We start from the raw sequence: 21,348 nt of genomic DNA, 5'->3' as shown, positions 1-21,348 counted from the left end.
TTGGAAGCACAAAGCTTATCTCTTAGTGAGAAAACACTTCTCGGGGACCTCGTGGCTGACGTAGAAATCGTACAATGCCTTCACCTTCTTACAGTTCAAGAGAAAAGAGAGGAGTTGTTCCCTGGCACTGGTGTGACCTCATGCCTGCTGGCCAAAGGTTACAAGTTAGACTTGCAGGTGGGAAACTCCTTTCGCTGCTGAGTAAGGAGTTACTCCGGTAATTTAATCTATTTTTAGACAGAAAATATAGTTGTGAGGAGCTACGGCATATAAAACCTTACCAAAGTCAACTCAGAGCTTTTCGCTGCTATCAGGAGGACTTTAATCACACCCAGAAACCACCTAACTCTTGAATAGTTTTGACTGTCCTCAGTTCTTGCAGCCCAAGGGATTTCGGGAAGCTCAGCACCGTCGAGAGAAGAATCCCACCATCTCTAAAAGCTTGACCCTGCAAGTCTTTACTGATATGGGCACATATGGGTACTCTTTCCTCACGGAATGGTCCTGCTGAGTAGGTTGGGACCACCTGTGCCATCAGAGCCTGCTCCTCTGAGGAACACCCGCATGCCCAGGACACCCCAGAGGGTAACAGAGTACGGCCACAAGCTAATGAGTCAATAATGATATTTATGCAACCTTAGGGCATGTGAACAGGGACTTTTCCAGCATGCAGAAATGACACCTACCGTCGCCATCACCAAAGGAGTGGAGGGCAGCAGGTACGTCCCGCAGGAACGTCCCGCAGGAGTGTAAACCAACCTCCCCTTGCAACACACTCTAGCAAAGCCGCGGGACGAGCTGAAGCCCCGCTCTGCCAACTGATCCGAGGGGGCTGAGTGAAGTATCAACCGTAGCGTCTCGTGTTGAAGATGAGGGCTTGACGGAACGGCGAGTGATCCTCGCAAATTCTGGCCCACGGCTAGCTAGGACAAAGCCTCCTCTCCTGGCACAGCCCTAGGTGTCTTCCCCTTGAATCCCTCTGCACTGACAGCAGGGGTTATTTCTTGAGAGCAATCATATGGAACCAGAGAAAGGAAAATGCTATTTTATCAGGCCTTTTCAACCCACGAATTAAGACAGAAGTCTCTTCAGGGCAGAGGATTAAGCCGAATGGGCCGCATTCCTGTAAGCTCCTGCTATCAGGCAGCACCGTGAACACAGTAATTCGTTAAGCTGACTCCGAAAGGACCTGATAGTGTGGAATAGCATTTTATTCCACCCGTAATTCTGCTTGTCTTTGTGAGACTCTTGCTGTCTGTACTGTGAGAAAATGTGTAGCACCTGATCCCTCACTAGAACAAAAGCCACAGCATCCTTCGGCCTCGCTCTCCAGCCGGGGCCACGTGTCCCCAGGAGCTGCACGCACAGATGGCATCTCCTCCTTAATGCAAAGTCTCCAGAACAGCAACCCTTGAAGGCACTTCCCTTTGATTAATCAAAACCAGGGAACGCAAAAAGCCTGTTGGGTTTTTGCTTTCAAACGGAAACCACGCTAAGGTCTGGACTGACCTGAATTATTTGATAGGAGTTGCCCCACCTTTGGGTATTTGTTCTTCAGGAACGAGGGGTGAAAGAAGATGCTCCCGGAGGGGGACTGGCCCCGTACCTGCTGTCAGACGGCCTTCACCGAGAAACAGTGGGGGCTTTGTTCCAGGTAAGAAAGAAAAGCATCAACCACCGAACTTCACCCCTCTCTGCTACCCTGTTTGTGTTGGTTTTAGTCAGAACCTTACTGTTATTTAAATGCAGGTTTTGAATTTAATTTCCGTGTGGAGAATAAGCCCTGACCTCGGAAAATGGCACCCGGTCAAGAATGCCATTTAATAACAGTATTGAAATCTGTTCAATGTAATATTCTTCATAAAACTGCCTTAAACCCTGGTAAACTTCCTGAGAAGTCTCCGAGAATTTCAGACCGATGCGAGCGGTTGCATTGACACAACACAGAGCGGCTGCTGCTGAACCCCCCGCCCCCGGGCGAGCACCTGCTTCAATCCCCCTCTGCCGGCAAATCCCACCACTGGCGTCCAGCAGGAATTGCTGGCAGCACCGCGGGCTTCGGCAACGCCCAATGTTTGCCTCCGCATGGGGCAGCCCGTCACGCACGGATGCAAACGCCTCCCTAAGAACGGCCCGGGGAGAAATACAAAAAAGAAAAAAATCCCTCTGTTGGCTGCAAGCTCCGAAAGGAATCGATACCCAGATCTCTCTGCAACGTCCACAGCTCGCACACCGGCTCAACCCAAGCCGTAAATAAAGCAGCCCCTCTCCCCCTGCCCTCCAGTTAAGCACGACTCAACACACACACAAAAGAATCGTGAGAGATCTCAAAGATCCATGAGGAAATGTTTCCAGGTTAAAGAAAGTGTATGTAATTTTGGCCACTCACTCGTTCCCATCCCCTCAAACCGTTTCCTACCGAACCCCCCCCCGGTGCAAGCTGCTCGCCCGCAGCACGGAGCCAAGCGGCGGCCCCGGGACTAAAGGCGCTGCTGCGTCACTGCTTCGCTGGGGAGATAAGAAGTAGTAACACAGAAAAGGTGGCTGGAAGATGTGAAGGCAAAAGAAAAAAGAATAAAAGAGAACGGGAACAGCAAGCTACAGTGCAGGATATCTCGTTCCCTAGGTTTGGAATGGAGCTGTAAGACTTAGAGGTTTTGTTTCCTCACTTTTCTCATGAAAAGCACAAAACAGGGATCTGACACAGGCAAAAATAGAGGCCAGGAAGAAAAGCCCCGAGGGGACGGGGGGGAGATGGTGTCGGACAACACTCAGCCGGGCCGGGTGAGGCCAGGCACAAGCAGACAGGAGATAACACCGCCAGGGCACCGGAATGGGATGGCAACGCCCGGGCATCTCCTGTCACTTCAGGGTTGCCACCAAGCCACCCCCGGTGAAACTCCGCGTGTCGCACAGGACTGCAGGTGGCTTTTCACATGTGGACGTGAGCTTCCGGAAACTGCAGACAGGACCAGCGCCTCGTCCCTGGCCCTCCCTCGCCGTCCCCGGCGGCGGTTCTAGTTCAGCCCGTTTGCCGAGATGGGACCAGGCGCTTTGCAACCTCCTCTGCGAGAAAGTGTCAGCCCCACGTTTGGAGAGGGACAAAACCTTTTAGCCAGCGTCACAAAGGGCAAGCACCGCAGAGAGCAAGCTCACTTTGGGCCCATTGCTCTCATTCCCTGAACCTCAGGCGTGGGGCCGTTTTCTTACCGAGGCAGATCTTTAACTGTTTTCCCAAAGTCCGGATCCGACGCTTTTTTGTGGCTCCCATCCTTTAGCTGATGAGCCTCTGACACCCTCATAACGATATACCGCTGGGATCCTGAAAACGAGAGGCAAATGGGAAGAAGGAGCAGGTGAGACATGGGATGCGGATGCCACCAAAGGGGTGGATTTGCTGGGGCAAAATGCCACGCGACATCCTCCCTCCGCCAACGGTGCAAGGCAGGAGCAGGGAAACGGTCAGCTGGAAAGCCGTGGGGGTGAAATCCATGAAGGAATTACAATTTAAACGCTGGAAGCTCTTCCTCCGCCCCCGTGTCCCCAGCTACACGCGTGCACAGGGACACCAGCCCCAAGGCGAGCGCGAGCACCGTGCAGCCCCAGCCCCGATTCCCTGGATTTGCGCGGGGCCGCATACCTGGGAGGCGCTGGGGGTACCCCAGGATGGGGATGGAGATGAGGAGGGAGGCTGCTCCGGCCCCGAGGAAGCCGATCCACCATGCCCCCACCCACAGCGTGTTCTCCGGGGCGATGTCGACCCTGTAAGAAACGAAGCCGAAAAGGACACAAGGGAGGGAGGCGGCGGTTCGAAACGGAGCGGGAGAGCTCGGCGTGCCTCTCGCTGAAGCTGGCAGGGTGTGGGGGGACACAAGGGGGACATCAGGAAAGGAAACAGAGCTCTGGCGGTCTGCTGGGGATGCCACATCCCCCACCCCTCCTGCCACACCACGGCGCTGCCTGCCTTGACAGAGAGCACATCACTTAACGAGCCTGGGAAACTACAGCATTTAATTCTCCTTTAACCTCTGCCTTGGACTCGATGATCTCAAAGGTCCTTTCCAACCAGGAAGGTTCCATGATTCTGTGATTCACCTCTCCCCATCTCATTTGCCCTTTGGGGGTTGCTGCAACCCTTATTCCACCCCAGAGCCACCCTTTGCAAGAAAACCGGTAGAAATAACCCATTCCACACCCCGGAAACCTGCTCCCCCTTTTTAACCCATTCATCTGCCAAAGAGCCTGTAAAGAGATCAAAATAAATTACAACTACTAAGAAGCGAGGAGGGACTAAGCATCCTGGCGGGATGAGCGGGAGGAGGAGCAGCGCTGCTGGTAGCGTTGTCTCATCAGGGAACTCCTTGAAAAAATTCACCTGCTGCTTGTAGCCTCATTAGCGCGGGCGCTGCAGCGTGAGGAAGGATTTAAGCTGACAGGTTCGTCAGCAATTTTCTTCCAGCAACAGCACGAATGCAAACCGCCCTTCCAGCCTCATCCCCCCCCGCAGAACCACCACTGAACACCACCGGCACGTTTCCACCCAGCTACCGGGTCATTGCTCCGTTTTTTTTTTGTTTGTTTGGTTGGTTTTTTTTTACCCCAAAGGAAACATATAGCATAAAGGAAAAGGAACAAGATTATTTTTTAGCGACTTACTCTCTGCCAATTTCAGTATAAATATTTAGAAACATTCCTCCTACCAGATAACCCGCTGCAGGCCCAAGGATTGCAGCAGTGTAGAAAACAGCTGAAAGGGAAAACGAGCTGCGTTAGAGAAACATCAGCGTTTCAGGCAGGGATGCTGCATCCCCCTCCCCACCATGGCGGCTCAGGTCCCTCCCGGACCAGGGATGCTCAGCCTCCTGCCGCCTCACACCCCGCTCCTCCAGCCACCGACAAACAAAGCCGGAGTTTCCACAAGTTTTCATCCCCCGTTTGTGTCCCAGGGAAACTTCTGCATCCAACCTGGGAATTTTTGTAGCATGGGGCAGACAAAATTAGTCCGCTGGGAAAACACATTGACGTAGCTACTGTTTTATTATTTAGCAGGGATGTAAGTGCCACATCCCGACTGCCGGCGTGGCGAGCAGCGGCGTTGTCTCCCCACTGACAACACGCAACGACTGCGCTAAATGCGGCACCACCGGCACTGATTTTGGTTTGCTGCTGTGGAAAGATCATCAACTTACTGGTGATCTCCTGGTGATCTCCTCCTCTCCCTGCACAGCCTTCTGATCCAATGCTACGGGCAGCCTGCTATGTTTTGAAACCGCTAAAAGGTCAGCCCCGTTTTCCCCAGATAGGACTGTAAGGATCTGGCAATTGCTGAGCAGAGGAGTGTGCCCAGCGTCTTCTCTTGGCTGTGCTTTGCACCAGCAGTATCCAAGCAGCCCGGTGACCGTCCCTCCCACGCTATGGCACTAAAGGGTGATGTCCCCTGGCACGGATGGGTTATGGCTTCGTGGTCGCTTGCCGGAGACACTAATGCCATGCACGTGGGGGGCAAGCTGGAGGGCTCTCCCCAGCTGGTCCCGTGCCAGGAGCAGGAGGCACCTCCTGATCTGCAGGGCGAGCGCCGCCAGAGGGGAAATACCCAGCTGCGCTTCCAGCTCCTGCCTGTAAATAATCAAACCCTCCCCAACAGCTGCCGCTTCCCTCCGGTTACCACCTCGCCCGTTATTGGGAACAAAAGACTGGGGGCACCTCTCCTGAAAAACCACTCGATGCGGTCTGTTTGGTGCCATGGCAGACGGACCGGTTCCCCCTCCCACCTCCCAGCCCGGGGGTCCGACCTGCCCCTCCGGCTCCACTCACCAATGTACACAGGGGAGTAGTTAGTCTTGACGTTTTCGTCTAAATAGGTGACGCCGAGGGTGTAGAGCGGCGTGGCTCCCATCCCGTGCAGGAACTGCCCCAGCATGAAGACGAACCTGTAGCTGGAGAGGCTGGAGGCAGCCTGGGCGCAGGGCAGGCTCTGGTTCCCCCCGCAGACCCCCACCTCGGCCGCCGAACGCGCCTCGTACCGCCCCGTGGTGAAGTGGGGCAAGGCGAAGAGCAGGGAGCCCAAGCCCATGACCAGCACGCCCCAACCCAGCCATCGGGGTTTGTGGCCGTTCCCCCCGAAATAGCTGACGAAGGTCAAGCAGACGCAGGCCGCGATGTCGTAGGAGCTGGCGATCAGCCCGCTCTGGTAGCTGCGGAGGTCGAAGCGCCGCTCGATGGAGGTGATGACCGTGTTGATGAAGCCGTTCACCGTCATGCCTTGCAGGAAGGAGGCCACGCAGAGGAAGAACAGGACGCCCTTGGACGTGTTGAAGAGCTGCAAGCACCCGGGGGTGAACCCCCCCCAGCCGCACGCCAGTTCCTCCCCTTCGGCCGACACGTATTTAATCCCTTGGCCAAACTGGGTCCCCTCCTCTGGCGGGGTGGCGGAGCAGAGGGGCTCGGCGCAGGAGTCAGAGGGGCTGGGGACGCCGGAGGACGCCGTGCCGTTGCTCAGCGGGGTCCCGGATGGCTCTCGCCCACTCGGGGCGGTGAAGGTCCGGCCAGCTTCACTGGGAGGAAGAGACGGGCAGGATAAGTCAAGTGTCTGAGCAAAACAAAAGCCATTTTCTCCGGTCGAATTCTGGGGCATTGCCATGAACGGGAACGCAGAGTCGAGCAGCAGGTTGCGGTGGGGCTGGTGGCCGGGGCGGCTTCGCGGGGCAGCGAGGACCTGCCTACCCGGGAGATGCAATTTTTGGCGCTTACATCAGCAGGGAGATGGCGAAGGTCTGAGCCAGGACCATTGCGATCTGCAAAGAGAGAATTTTTAAACATGCCTTTATATCAAACCATGCCCCAAACCTTCAAATATTGTTTATTCCTTTTTTTTTTTCTTTAAATAACTATTAACATTTCGCTGTGCAGTTCCACTGGATGTGTGCCCCCACCATAGGGTGTGTGGGTACCTCAGGTATCAGGGCACCACTAAACATTACAAAAAAGAACAAAACATTCAAGAGCGTTAAAAAAAAAGCACCTTTAAAGGCAGACTGCCTACCAGCTGCAGCCCCTTATCCCTCCTCTCGAAGAGGCCCTGGTTAGCCGCCGGACACACACAACCTCCGTCCTTCTCCTTCCCCCTGCAGAGAAGGGCGCGCACAGCCACAGGTTTCCCACTGCTAGGAGTCCTTTGGTCTCTCTTTCACACTCTGCCAATAACAGTTTATAATTATCCGGAAAAGTTTCCACCGTCAGAATTGATTTTATTCCAAGCCCTCAGATCTGTTTACAACTATTCAGTAAAATCCTTTCTATAACTAATTAGACTACATGCCATTTCAGAGCGAGCTGGAGGGCAGAGGCAGCTGACTCTAACCTGATTACCGATGCAGACTGCCTTCTCTCAACCGGTTCCTGTGCATCGCAGCACCTGATCACGCCAGCAGCCAAGAGTATTTTTCCTTAAATGCCTTGGCTGAACTATAAATGATGAAAACAGCAAGGTTCTCCCTTGAACGCTGGTCTTAAATATGCAAAAAATGCTAGACAAGGGTAGGGTAGAGGGTAGAGGGTAGAGGGTAGGGTAGGGTAGAATAGAATAGAATAGAATAGAATAGAATAGAATAGAATAGAATAGAATAGAATAGAATAGAATAGAATAGAATAGAATAATTTCAGCTGGAAGGGACCTACAAAAACCATCTAGTCCAACTGGCTTGACCAATTTGGGACCAAAAGGTTTTAGCTTTTGTTAAAGCCTGTTATTCAGGGCATTGTCCAAACGCCTCTTAAACACTGACAAGGCTTCAAGAGGTTCCTATATAAAAGTTCCGCTTGAGATGGCAATCAGCCTCCTCAGCAGGGAACAGGAAAAATGGGCATTTCTTTTCCCAAATAAAATAAACCATGTTCAGATCGTTGTAACCGGGGAATATTGCAGCCTTTGGTGAAGAAATTAATACTCACCTGTGTGATGCTGGAAAAAATTTATTGACATTTGCTTAGTAGATAATGGTGTGCTTGAGCACCAGTGCGGTTCCCTGTAGCGGCAGTTCTCGCAGGCACTGGGGCAGCAGGACGTGGCAGACGGGGATGCTCAGAGCAGCATCCAGGTCCTGCTCCCCCCGCAGAAGCGCAGAGGACAGACCACAAACCCAAGCAAACTTTAAACATCCAGGCCAGTAGTGCTGCAACAGGTCTGGTCCTTAAGGCAAGTTAAACCAATGACATCCACCCCTTTTGTCTGCAAATAATTCTATCTTAATTACCCCGTCTGGGGGAGCAGAGTGCACGGAATGTTTCCGGGTCCAGATTTTAGTAGGGATGCGATGATAGCGCAGGGCAGGCTGAGCTTGGCAGCCAGAAGGGCACTGCTTTCTGGGTCCACGCCAGACTCCTCGGGTGACTTCTGCTTCAGCCAGCTGAGTACAGCACAGGGTAACTCTGATGTGTAACGTGTAAATGCAAAACCAAACTGCAGGCGTTGAGATTTTGCTGCAGTGACAGACTTGTAATGTGTTGGCACAAAAAGATAGCGCCTTGGATGCAAGGCTGTATTTTTTCACTTTTTCATCCCTCCAATGTTCTGATGCCTCTTACAGCTCTAAATATGTTTTCTTATCTTTGGATGCAATATTGGAAACAATAAATAAGAGGGCTTTAGCACTCAAACTTTATTAAAGTCAGAAGCGATTATTAGGTACCGGATCAGGCTCCAAGGGGTGGAACTGGCCACGTTACCCCAGTGTAAGCCACAGGTGCCCCGAGCACGGCAGCCGGCTGACTTCAGCTGCACGCCTCCCATAACAAACAGAGGTCTGCCGTTCCATTTGACTGCGCTGGTGGAGGTTGCTTGGCTGGGGACTGGTTTTGCAACCCCTGATTTCAGCAGATAGAAAAAGCCCATCTCTGTTCGTCATCCAAGCGCTCCCAAACGGGCACACCTTCACCCCGGAGGAAACGCTCCTCCTGCCTCTTTACCAGCACTTGGGATATCTCATAGAATCATAGAATCATAGAATTGTTGAGGTTGGAAGGGACCTTTAAGATCATCGAGTCCAACCTTTAGCCTACCCTGACAAGAGCCACTTCTAAACCATGTCCCTAAGTGCCCCATCTACCCTTTTTTTAAACACCTCCAGGGATGGTGAATCCACCACCTCCCTGGGCAGCCTATTCCAATGTTTAATAACCCTTTCAGTGAAAAAATGTTTCCTAATATCTAATCTAAACCTCCCCTGACGTAACTTGAACCCGTTTCCCCTTGTCCTATCACTTGTCACCAGGGAGAAGAGGTCAGCCCCCATCTCTCTACAACCTCCTTTCAGGTAGTTGTAGAGGGTGATAAGGGCTCCCCTCAGCCTCCTCTTCTCCAGGCTAAACACCCCCAGCTCCCTCAGTCGTTCTTCATAAGGTTTGTCCTCCAGGCCCCTCACCAGCTTTGTAGCCCTTCTCTGGACACGCTCCAACACCTCAATGTCCCTCTTGTAGCGAGGGGCCCAAAACTGAACGCAGTCCTCTCATACTTCATGAATATATATTGATATTCTGATATTTCATGAGTCAGGAAATAGATGACGGCTTTTCATTAAACTACTCTTTTCCTTGACGCAGCGGGAGTCTGGGCCACCGGACCCGGGTGACCACATCATCCTCCCCTTCAACTTTGGTTACCCTGAGTCCTACATAACCGTAAACACGGGGTGAAACATTTCCAAGAAAGCAACCGGCCTTTCTTCCAAGCGGCAGATGTTTCCGCACAGCCAGAAGCCGCCTCTGCCCCCAAAGCCCACGTCCTGGCCATCTCCCGACGGACCTGGGCTAACGACTGGTACCCAGGTGCTCCGGGCAAGAAGCCTGTTCCCGCCCGGTGCTGCCCACCGAGCTGCTTTTCATCTCTTGGAGTATTTATAAACTGGCAGTGACACATTCACTGGGAATATTAGCTTTCCTAGCAGCCATATGCCACTTTAGAGGACAAAATATAATCTTTAGGGAAAAAACCCAACCAACTTCACGCATTTCCTAATCATTCTTATTCATCTGAGCCATCCATTTATGGCTTCCCATTCATCTGTTTCTAATGACTCAGCTGGTGATTTCTTGCTTACATTGAACCAGTCCCGATGCTATTATCTTGCAGCTATAGATTTACTCATTTTGCTGCAAGATTTTAACTCAATTTTTTTCAGCTGTACAGCTGGTTCCAGACTGCCAACGTCCCCAAGTCAACACGACAACAGTAGCAAGGCAATGAAAAGAATACGATTTGCACTTCGTGATGAAATCTGTAAAGACCTCCCTCCTCCTGCTAATATTTACCATTAAGTCAATAGTAAAACTTGCAAGCTTTTCATTTGGCGATCACTTAAAAAGTCACAGGACCAATTAAAAACATTTTGTGTCTCTGCCGAGGACTGCGATTAGATTGTTACAAATTAACTCAAAACTGACATGCAAAATAATGCCATTTGCCGAAGCACGCCCAGGAATAGTTAATCTTCCCTTTCACGCTATGGTTTTTGACTTTCATAGGGTATTATTGTGGCAAGTAACATCTATTCATAACTTCTGCTTTCCATAGCTGAGCACAGTTTACGGTTTATGAGCAGGCTTAATCTTTTTTTTCAGTTCTATGGCATAGACGGAGATATTTGCTGAGGAACAGGATCGGGGGATTAAAAATGATCAGAAAACGTGCTGTAAAGCTGGGAGGAGCAGCCGCGGGCGACGCTCGGTGGCTGTGCCGGGCTGTCTCGGTTATTCTCCTCCACATGCGAGCGGACCTTGCTAAAGAGATACTTGGACTTTGGGGAAAGTCCACAGCCAAGTACCAAGCTCGTGCTACTCCAGAAAGGGACAAATCCATCTGGGTTTGTACATTTGATTTCTCTTGGTAACACGTACTGAATTTTCCTCGGAGAGCTGGGCTTCAGAGGATTATGAGTATTACTCCTGTCGTAGCTGATAAACACCATATGGATCAAGTGTAATCCACTCGCTGGTTTAGGCACGGGGAAGCCTCCCAGAAGTGAGACAACTCCACGTCCAGGTCCTGCGCACGGGGCTTGTCCTCAGGGCGCTGCTTCGGTTAAAGGGAGATAAAAGAAAGCACGGGACGATGGGGTTGTTCACGCGCAGCACTGGATTGCTTTCCTGCCAGCTGAGGAACTTTACCCAGCTCACACCAAGTGTGAACCTCGCATTTTTTAGCATCCTTTTAAAAAGCATCTCTTTGGCTCAGCAGTACAGAGGAGGCTGCTATTGCCGGGAGCAGCGCGGGGACCGGCCTGGAGCCATTCGTAAGCGATTCCTACGGGAACAGCATCGTCCTGCACACATGGAAATGTTTCAGGAATGAGAAACACGGCTAAAGGGCAGCCGCTGACCATAAACCCAGCGCCGTGCTCACCGTCAGAGCTGCAGGAAGCCGACGCGCAGGGCGGGAGGCAGCGAGAAGCGGTAGGAATTCCCTGGCCCACCCTCACGTGGGAGGCGTGTTTTCACACGATTAGTCCCACCGGAGTCTGAAGCACGGAAGAGAACGGTAGAAACTGGCTTTAAATTATCACAGGAGCAAGGACATATTTATAATTAAATAAACTCCAAATAGTCAAGCTCAGCGCTCACAAATCCTTTGTGTGTTTTCCAAGCGCTTTTCCATTCGCTGGCAAATTAATGCAATAACATGCAAGAAATCAAGAAGGTGGCTTGGATAATTTTCAATTAGCTGCTTGAAAATGCTTTGAAGATAAAGCTAGCCAGATTTTCCGAGCTTACTTATTTGTTCCAGCTTATCTCTGCAAACCCAATCGGCTGCAGCTGCCTTAGACCATCTTTAAAAACTTGCAGTGCACAAAGGAGATTTAACCGGGCCACTATATTCCGACATAGCAAAGATTAGCCAGACAAAAGGTTCTTTTATGCTATAATACCTCACTCTCTCTCCCTAAGGTCACTCTTGCTTTAATATCTTTTTCCTACCCGTAAGTTTGATGAGTGAGGAGAAGGTTTTCATGCTGCCACTGTCCCGGGCTCTCCAGCCACCGCTGCTGCCCGCGGAGCTGGGTGTCTCCATGGCTCTTCCAACGCAGATACAACACCAGCATTTTCCCCAATATCTATCCCTACCCACAGCACGCAATTATTTTCCAGCATTCGGATTCTTACAACCCATTTAAGGACGTTTAATATTCAGGATAATGTTTCTGCATGAGCCATTAGTCAGCTTTTCCCAATGACTCCCAGTAAGTTCCTATAGGTACCCCTTCTTTGTTTCCATGCAGAAGATGCAAATTCAGGCAAATCTTGTATGATACAAGAAATGAAACAAAATGAGCAAAACCCAAATGAAGAACGCAAGACACGATTCTTTGCTACTTCTAAAGATAGAAGCAATAAAAATGCCAAAAATGCAACATCCCGTGTTACACAATGCAAGGACGTTGAGTACAGGATAAATATAATATGCTGACATCTACCATGGCTTACAGGAACTTATTCTTTCTCATCCTCCTGGTTTGATCAGTATGAAGGTAAAAACAACAAGGGCAAACCAGAGGAAACGATACCATGAAACTTTGTGGAAGCCATGCCGCACAAAGATGGATTTGGCACAAATAATACGAGGCCCTTCTGCTGTAGGTGGTGTATTGCTACTGTACAGAATTACTGCATCCTCCTCAAACAGAGGGCAACGCTCATTGCTGGAGCAGCAAAGCCTTTACACGGGCTTTTCTCCCACGGCGCTGCTGGATAACAGGCTTTTCATCGAGAGATCTCCTTCATCTGGCTTTTTTTTTTTTTTTTTTCCACTGAACGATCAATCCATGGATTACACCAGGCTGCGCTTCTCTTGCAGAGTATCGGGAGTCTATTTTTGGCTTCATCGTAAGAGAGAAAAAGCATAAACACAACCGGGCTTAGAGCCAGAACTATTTATACCCTAACTCGGACCACTACCCCCTTTTCTGTTGTCACCCATTCAGAAAATTTAGAGAAATTTGCACATTTCCACAACTGTGCTACTTTTCCGTGCCTGTGCTACGGCAGACCACGAGCGAGGAGCCGTCAGAAGCTGGTTTCACACGAACCCTTGCTGTTGAAGAACCATTCCTTCGTGGGGTCTTAACGCCTTATTCCTTTCAAATGCACCAACTAGATCAAAATTTGGAGATGAAACACAAATCTTAAATCCCTGATTTCTGCTACGGCATGGGAAGAAATCTATGTGACATCCTGGAGCGTTACGCAGTACTGTAAAGGGAGAGAAGATCTGGCATGGGGCATGGCCTCCATGTTGTGGACAAAGCAGGTTGGAGGTCAACATCCAAGTTATCTAGTACTTTTTCCTGAGACAAGATTGCCTTCCAACCCCTCTTCTCCATAGTAAATGGACTTTCTGGGAAAAATCACGTACCACGAGGTCGTATTGCTCTACCAGCCTGGAGAAGAGAAGGCTTCGGGGAGACCTTCCAGCCCCTTCCAGTCCCTAAAGGGGGCCTACAGGAGGATGGGGAGGGACTCTAGATCAGGGAGGGGAGCCATAGGATGAAGGGTAATGGTTTTAAACTGAAAGAAGACAGATTTAGATTAGATATTAGGAAGAAATTGTTTGCTGTGAGGGTGGTGAGCCCCTGGCCCAGGTTGCCCAGAGCAGCTGTGGCTGCCCCGTCCCTGGAGGGGTTCAAGGCCAGGTTGGACGGGGCTTGGAGCAACCTGGGCTGGTGGAAGGTGTCCCTGCCCAGGGCAGGGGGTGGCACTGGATGGTCTTCAAGGTCCCTTCCCACCCAAACCTTTCTGTGATTCTATGATTCTATGACAGTCTTTAGCTTGAGTTTTCTGTGGCAAGTTCTCCAGCTCAACCCTGTGTCGGTGGGCTGGATGCCCACCCATTCCTCTCTCAAAGCAGACGACACAGACCTGAAGGCAGCACATCCAAACAGCTAAATGCATCACAGAAAAGGAAACTGGCTGATCATCAGCATCCCCTGCAACAGTCGCCATCCTCAGTGAGCACAAGAGCCACGAGTCCATGAGGTGGGCAGAGGGTGGAAACACCGCGTCAAGTGGGAGCACGAGAGAGTCAGAAAGCACAGGAAGGATTCAGCCGAGGGAAGAGTATTTCCCACACAAGCCCACTTTTTTTCCAGATCAGCAAATAATAGCTTCCCCAAACAGCCCCCGCAGCACAAGCTCACTGGTGCACACCGCTTAGCCTGGATCTTGTTTAACATTCAGCGATGCTCTCTAATCCTCTTAGGTATTAGTCTTGAGATTCCTGCCAAGCAGGGGAACGGCGCAGCCTCCCAGACAGCACTTAAATGAACTCGCTGCTTGGAATGGGCCATTTTGCAAAATACAGCAGAGCTCCAGCTGTTCAGCTGTTGGTTAACCTCAGATTAGCACCTAGGAAGTCACTATGGCATGCAAAATGCAAACTTAAATAACCCCGATTTCTGCGTCTCAGGTGACTCCCTAGGAAGCCGTTCTGCATTAAGACTGGATTTCTCTCTCTTAATTACTTGTTTAAAGTTAAGTGCCCAATTTGAGTTAGACATTCCTATTGTCTCCCTGTTGCCCACCGCAAGGAGATCCTCGCAGGTTATCTACAGCCCTCAAGCCATGTCTCCACAGTCACTGTTTTGCGTGTTACTAAATCACCCGTTACTGCAGATACGATCTGGGGCAGGAACGGGCACCTAATCATATTTCTGTTGGATTAGCCAAGCATATTACCCCGAGCTTATTCTGGCTTCATGTTGGCTACCACAACACAAACAATATTTGATCAAGCACAAAGCCAGATGGCGCAAAATTAACCCTTTCAGCACAAACCTGATGTGGCACCAGGAGGTTTGGACGAGATCGGAGCACAGGCTCACAAGCTGTCGGACTTCAGACTTGACACCAAGTGCTCCCCATCCACCCTCCAAAGCTAAACAAAAGCATCATACTTCATCGTATTTCATCCGCTTAGAATAAACACAACGTCAGCTCGCAGTTAATTTGCATTTGATCATGCAACACCCTAGATCTTGACACACTGCGGTATATTTTTGGGCTTTCTTTGAAGAGGGCATATCCCTGCTGCGTAATGGAGAAGAAATGATGACCACTTCCAAAGGGATGACTTCTCTTCATTCTCTGACTCAGAAGTCCCAAAGCAGTACTGTAACCACAAACTATAGCAACAGCAACTACGAGATGAAGGGTAGGAACCCCGACCCACAGGGAGCGGGACAGAGCCCGAGATCAGCAGGCTGGCAGCGTGCAGGGCTGCTGGCCACGGCCACCAAGGACGGGAAGAAGCAGCCAACCTGAAATAACCACTTCCTTAGATACGTTTCAACAGTAAGCCCTCATGCTGCGAGTTCCTACAGTGGCTACAGCAAACATCTCGTGTAGAAAGCACTGAAAATCTCAAGGGTGGCCACAAAGCGGAACAGGTGGCAAGCGGGCAGGTCTACCCTGGCTGCGCTGGCCTTGGCCGCCTGCTTCTCCCATGGCTGGCTGCATCGAAATCGATCAAAATCACTGCTGGTCGGAAGAGGGAAGCCTCCACTGATTCCTCTGAGAGGTGCTGGAGGAAAAATGCTGAGCAGTATCATTCTGCATTAAGAGGCCTCTCTAAGAAACCTATCTTGGTATGAACCAGCCATCCCATACACACGTATATACATCCTAATGTACATAAAAAGGTGGGTGCAGAGGTGCACGCGCGCTCTCCATGCGGTTCGCAAGCTGCCCCTCTCGCGGGCTGGCACCTCTTTCGTCTGACGAGCCTCAATCAGGTCAGTAACCCGTTCTTACTGCCAGGGAGCACATTGCTGCCAAATGGTGTTTCTTCCTGAGATAAAGGAATAAACAGGCATATAATGTTCCCATTGTCAACCCAAAACATCTGCTGGAACCCGGGGAGGGGGGTGTTTGCTATCCACGCACGCCGCCGATGATACGGCTTCCACTTTGTACCCTCCCTGTTCTCTCGCACGAGGAATGGCAGCCTCAGACAGCAGCAGTTGGAGGACAGATTTCCCGAGAAATCTGAAATCTGCCTTCAAGGGATCCCTGCTTCCCCGCAGCAGCGCGGCCGGCTTTTCATTTCTGGCTCAGGAAACTTTTTCATTTTCCTTGGTAAGGGCCTGCTGGCATCCTACGGCCCCCACCAAGGGGCTACGAGAAACGGGCACGGCGGGTTAATCTGGTTCTTGGTTGAACGAGGTCATGGAGGACTGATTTTTGATCAGTGCCCCCCAAGAAATGACGGGGCTGGTCCTGCCCTGTCTCCTCACCCGTCAGCAGTGTTCGCCCACACCAGGCATCCAAGGGGGGTTCCCGAGATCGCTCACAGAAAGTAAAAGGTAATTCAAGGGAATAAAAACTGGCCGGTTTGTGGTGGTAGGCAAGGAATACTTTTCATTGCCCCTTGAAAAAAGGCAATATTTTAAATTTTAAATTATTTTAAAACAAGAATATTGGAGGCAGATAATCAGCGTACCACAGGCTGGATACCTACTTTCCACTCCTTTTAATTCAGTTTCTTCAGCATCCTAAAACACTCTTTTCAAAGTTTTCTGCCAAATAAGAGGAAAATACACGACACAGGGATCACAGACTGATGGGGGCTACTGGGGACTCCAGAAAAGGCTGTTTCTGTTGTAACCAAGACCCACATCTGGCTGGAAGGACCTAAATCCTCCGTGAGCCTGACTCCACTCCAGCAATACAAAGAAGACCGTAAGGTTGCTTTGAAAGCACTGTGAGGAAATCCCTTTTTTTGGGGAATTCATATGCTAACATAAAGCTCCGTGGCATCTGCCCCGTCCTCGCTCACGCTGCAGCGGGGCAGGATCGGATCAGTCCCGGAGGGAAGGTGTCCGCAAGCCCTCCCAGCTCCGGCCGGGACAAGGGCTGGTTTCTTCTGGTTTCTAAAGGGTTTTTAAAGCAAAAGAAATCTTGAATTAAATTTTCGACTCTGTTTTATTTGGAGTAGGGTAAGCTAAAAAATTGATGCAGTTTTCCAAGGAGAGGTTATGAAGGAAGAGGAAAAATAAAAGAGCTCACGTCCTGCAGACCTTTTGGGGACTTTTTATTTCTGTGTCATGGGTTGGTATCATTTATCAGAACTGTAGAATCTAAACGTATTTTTTTAATCTCTCTTAATGCCATCTAGAAAAATAAACTCCTATCTCAGAGCATACCCAAAGCACTTGAATTCACAGTTATGAAACCATAGCTATAAAAATGCCAAAAAGTACTTTTTCTTGGATTTTTTTTCAGCCAGAACATTGCAAAGTCAAAGTATTTTTTTGGGGGGGGGAAAAAAAGTGTTTGGCCTTGCTTTCTCAACATGAAAACGACTCCCTGACTCCTTCAAACCACTGGACGGCGGTTAAACAAAGCTTGTCAGCATTTCATTTTCTTTCTTGAAGCGACCAAGCCAAGCTCTGAGAATTCAAAGGACTGAAGGTTATTGATGCCATACAGCAACATACTTTATCCATGAACAATAGCAATCGAATTCAGTTTTAGTGCAACTATACGGATGTCAGTGGAATAGCACAGGAGAAGAGACGGGGCTTGTGTCTTCGCTGCTCCAGAAATTTAAAAAAACTTGCTGCAAAGGCTCAGCATTTTGCTGAATGAGGCGAACAAGAATAAACAGAGTATTTCCCACCGCTAACGTATTCCCATTGCTCATAAACCCATTTACAATCTAGAAGTGCCGTGACAATATTTTTTACGCCAGCAACATAGCAGTAGCCCAGATTTAGGGGTACTTCTGCCTGAAGAGAGATTTGAGGTTAGAATAACATTACTCTGTTAATATTAAACACTTCACTGCCTCATCTCATGCTCTCCACTGTACTAACGAGAGGCCTGACACAAAATCTATTAAAGTTAGTGGCCCTCTCTCAGTCCTCGTCTGCAGTCACTCATCACAGCTACCGAAGTAGGATGGATGCTCTTGTCTGGGATTCATAAACCAGATGAAGTCCTTGACTTCCCTCCGAGCATTTTTTTTCCCCAGAAAGCGTTTGCAGAAACTCTTTGTTCTCAAATCCCCCAGTTCAGCATCACCATGCGTACGCCAGGAGGTCGCTCGGGGCCAAGATGGAACAAAACTAATTATATCGCGGGGAGGTCTAGCAATAAATCAGTTTTGAAAAGGGAAAGGAGAGCGGCTCCAGGAGAGGAGGAGCTCTCGCATCCAGAGATGCCAGAGCCAGAGAGGGCTGGAATCGCCGGGGAACCTGCCGAAATGCAGGTGCAGGGAGAGGTGTGATGCTACCAACCCAGCAAAGCCCCTGGTCCTGCCTCCCAACTTCTGCTCCTAAGACCAAGATAATGTGGTTTTTAAATGTAGTAGGGAAGCACAATGCACTTCAGGGTGGCTATTGAAATGAAGAGCAGAACACCAACGCATTTCAGGGCAGCCCAGATCCGAAACACCCAGTGCGGTTATCAGCTCCCACGCACCAGTTTAACGCAGCCACCTCGGTTTATTAAGCACAAAATCCCAAGGGGGAAGGTTTCCCCTGAACTCGTACTCAGCATCCCACTAACCCACCAGCAACAAGCCGCCAGCTCTGCTAGGTGGTCGCAGAGTCTTGCAAAGCTCTTCCACCCTTCACCATTGCATTAACGGGATTCTGCAAGACGCGAATGTCCCAGGCTCTGAATAATTAACTTACAGGCAGCAGCTCAAGGAGCCAGGTGAGGAAGACAAGAAACCCAAACGGTAAAGCAGAATATTTGGCAATCATAGAATCTTCACGGTTGGAAAGGACCTTTGAGATCATCGAGTCCAACCATACACACACACAAAAAACCCAAACCCCTACAATCTGCCACTAGAGCATGCCCTGAAGTGCCACATCTAGACATTTCTTAAACACCTCTAGGGATGGTGACTCAACCCCCTCCCTGGGCAGGCTGTTCAGTGCCTGACCACTCTTGCAGTAAAGTAATTCTTCCCAATATCTAACCCAAACCTCCCCCGCCGCAACTTCAATCCAGCATATGAGCACCTTTACCTGTGGGTTGTGCCCAAGCCCCTGGGCGAAGGCAGGTTTCTGGCCTTAGTACACTCAATTAAAATAAAGGAAAGCAAAACAAATGCTCAGTGATGATTTTGGGGGTGGACTGAGCAAAACAAGCGGTGTAAAGCAGAGCCATGATTCACTTTTTGTGCTACTGCAGGGTGTAAAGGCCCAACTCGGAGGGCAGGATCCTCCCCAGCGAGCTCCACGCTGTAAAGACAGACCCAAAAAAAGATTAAAGCTGCCTCAAGGAGTTTGCAATCGGAAATCGTGAGGCACCGAGCAGCTGGATGCTGATCTCCCTAAGCCGCTGGATATTTCTTTTGTTAGTGGCTGATCCCATCTCCCCCCGTGCCTGCAAATCTCTGATCTCCATCAAGATTTCTAGTAAGTACTTGCTCAGGTAGTTCCTGGTTTTGCTGGCCAGGAATCTCTAACCCTCGCAGGAATTGCTGTTTCCCGTCTCATCCGTCATCCTGGGGTTGCGCTTCATGTTTTGGCCACTGTCCCTTGGTGGGTCGGATCCACACGTGTGGGGCCAATTAAAGTAATATCAGTGGGGTGGGGATCTCACAGGGCTTCTGGTGAGAGCGGTGGTGGGGCAGGTGGCTGTGGTCTGTCCCTCCCAGCGCAGAGGGCTGGCTGCTTCACTTTCCGATCATTTTTGTCGCCTGCAGGCTAGACCTCTGCATAAAAATAGCTACTTTTTTTTCTTTCTTTTCATTATTTGACTAACCCACCGCTTCATCCTTTTTCTCACGTTTCCAACAGCTCAAAGCCTGCGTCTCTAAAGGTCTCCTTCGTGTTCCTTCCCTCTCAAATGCTGTTTTAACGTGTGATTTTACAACCAAGCGGCAATATAGAAAGTAGGAGCCCAGAAATTTAAAAAAAAAAAAAAAAAAAAAAAAAAGGAGGTGCGAGACTGGGATAACTTCATGTCTGTAGCGTGTTGCCTGGTAAAACCAAACAGCCTAAAAAATGGTAATAAAACGTTAATGCAACAAACTCATGGGATTAATGCCCACTGGAGCCTCTTGAGCTCTCAGAGATGAAAAATACATTTTTATTATAATAATGCTTTTGACTGTATCATCTAAATCATCGTATCATCTGAACAAATAGGTTAGTAAAAGTAATATAGGTCAGGCGATGAAAGTGCTCTGATTTCGGCTCAGCATGGTGCCCGTGACTTCCTCCTCTCACTTCAGTTACTGCCCGCTTGAAACAAGGATCATTTTATCATTAACATACTTTTTACTTGTTGTAAGGACCATTGTGACATGCCACCTTACTAGCTTGTCTTATTTTCCGCCTTTTCTCTGCAGCTTTTTAATTTCCTATAGAAAGAGCGGGGACACACACACACACACACACACACACCCCCCAACCCAAAGCCGGGTGAGTCAGTTCTAACGAATTTCAGTTACAAGGTAGCACCACCGGCTTTGAAGCATCACCGGCGGCCGCTTGCAAACGGAAAATCTCAATGAGTTTGGCTATTTCGGTGACTTCCCCCCCCCGCCCCCGCCATCAGACGGGCTTTCCCCGAGGCGCACCGGCAGCTGCTGCCGCCAAACCACCCGCCCCGCGCAACTGCCCGCACACCGGGGGCTGCACCGCCGCCTCCCGCCGGGCACCGAACCCCTCACCCCGACCCCCCACCCGCACCCCCGCCAGGCTCCGCCGCCAGCCCCATCTCTGGGCTTTCCAGCCCCGGCGGAGGATCCGCGCCCATCCGCGCCTCCGCGGGGCTCCCGCACGCCGCTCCCGCAGACACGTGCGGCACCGCCCGGTGGGTCCCGCCGTGTCGCGGGGAGGAGGTCGGTCGGGCAGCCCCCGCCCCTCGGTGCCCGCCCCGCGCCCCTCCATCCCTCCGGCATCCCCCCTCCATCCCTCCCGCATCCCCCGCCCGGCCCGGTACCTGCCGCCGCCGCCGCTGCCCTCTCGCCGCCGCCCCCGCCGTCCCCGGGCCCCGCCGCCTGGGGGGGGGCGGGCACCCCGCCCTGACGGACGGCCGCTTCCGCCAATCGGCGGCGGCTGCCGGCGGCGGCTGGGCCAATGGCGGGGAAAGGGAGGCTAAAGAGAAAGCGGAGTAAGGCGGGCGGTGCGGGGGGAGAGGGAGATGGGGAGGCGGGGGGGGGGAGAGGGATGGGCAGGAGGGGGGAGGAGAGGGATGGGCAGGAGGGGGGAGGAGAGGACGGCGGAGGGGGGAGAGGAGGAGAGGGGCAGGGAGACAGGGATAGATGGCAGCAGGGGAGGGGAAGGGCAAGGAGAGGGTCCCACGTTGAGGTGGGGGGGGAATAAAAGGGGGAGAGGGGCA

At 50.9% G+C, this 21,348-nt stretch overlaps 1 protein-coding gene across 2 annotated transcripts in view; it reads right to left on the bottom strand.

Moving 5' to 3' along the window:
• SLCO4A1 (solute carrier organic anion transporter family member 4A1) overlaps nucleotides 1-21,012 on the bottom strand; it is a 29,234-nt gene extending 8,222 nt beyond the window's left edge. Inside the window, exons 1-5 of one of the 2 annotated variants that reach the window (XM_074605417.1) lie at nucleotides 20,950-21,012; nucleotides 5,815-6,794; nucleotides 4,657-4,747; nucleotides 3,641-3,762; nucleotides 3,211-3,322 (exon numbers count right to left, since the gene is read on the bottom strand). In XM_074605417.1, coding sequence (XP_074461518.1) covers nucleotides 3,211-3,322; nucleotides 3,641-3,762; nucleotides 4,657-4,747; nucleotides 5,815-6,640 — 1,151 coding nt within the window. In that variant the 5' untranslated portion in view covers nucleotides 6,641-6,794; nucleotides 20,950-21,012. Of the gene's footprint in view, nucleotides 1-3,210; nucleotides 3,323-3,640; nucleotides 3,763-4,656; nucleotides 4,748-5,814; nucleotides 7,108-20,949 lie in introns of those variants that run through there. The other variant, XM_074605416.1, reaches the window with a different exon arrangement.
• Between the last annotated feature and the right edge of the window lie 336 nt (nucleotides 21,013-21,348).

Source organism: Larus michahellis, chromosome 12, assembly GCF_964199755.1.
Source record: "Larus michahellis chromosome 12, bLarMic1.1, whole genome shotgun sequence".
NCBI lineage: Eukaryota > Metazoa > Chordata > Aves > Charadriiformes > Laridae > Larus > Larus michahellis.
This window is presented reverse-complemented; position numbering and strand designations above follow the sequence as displayed.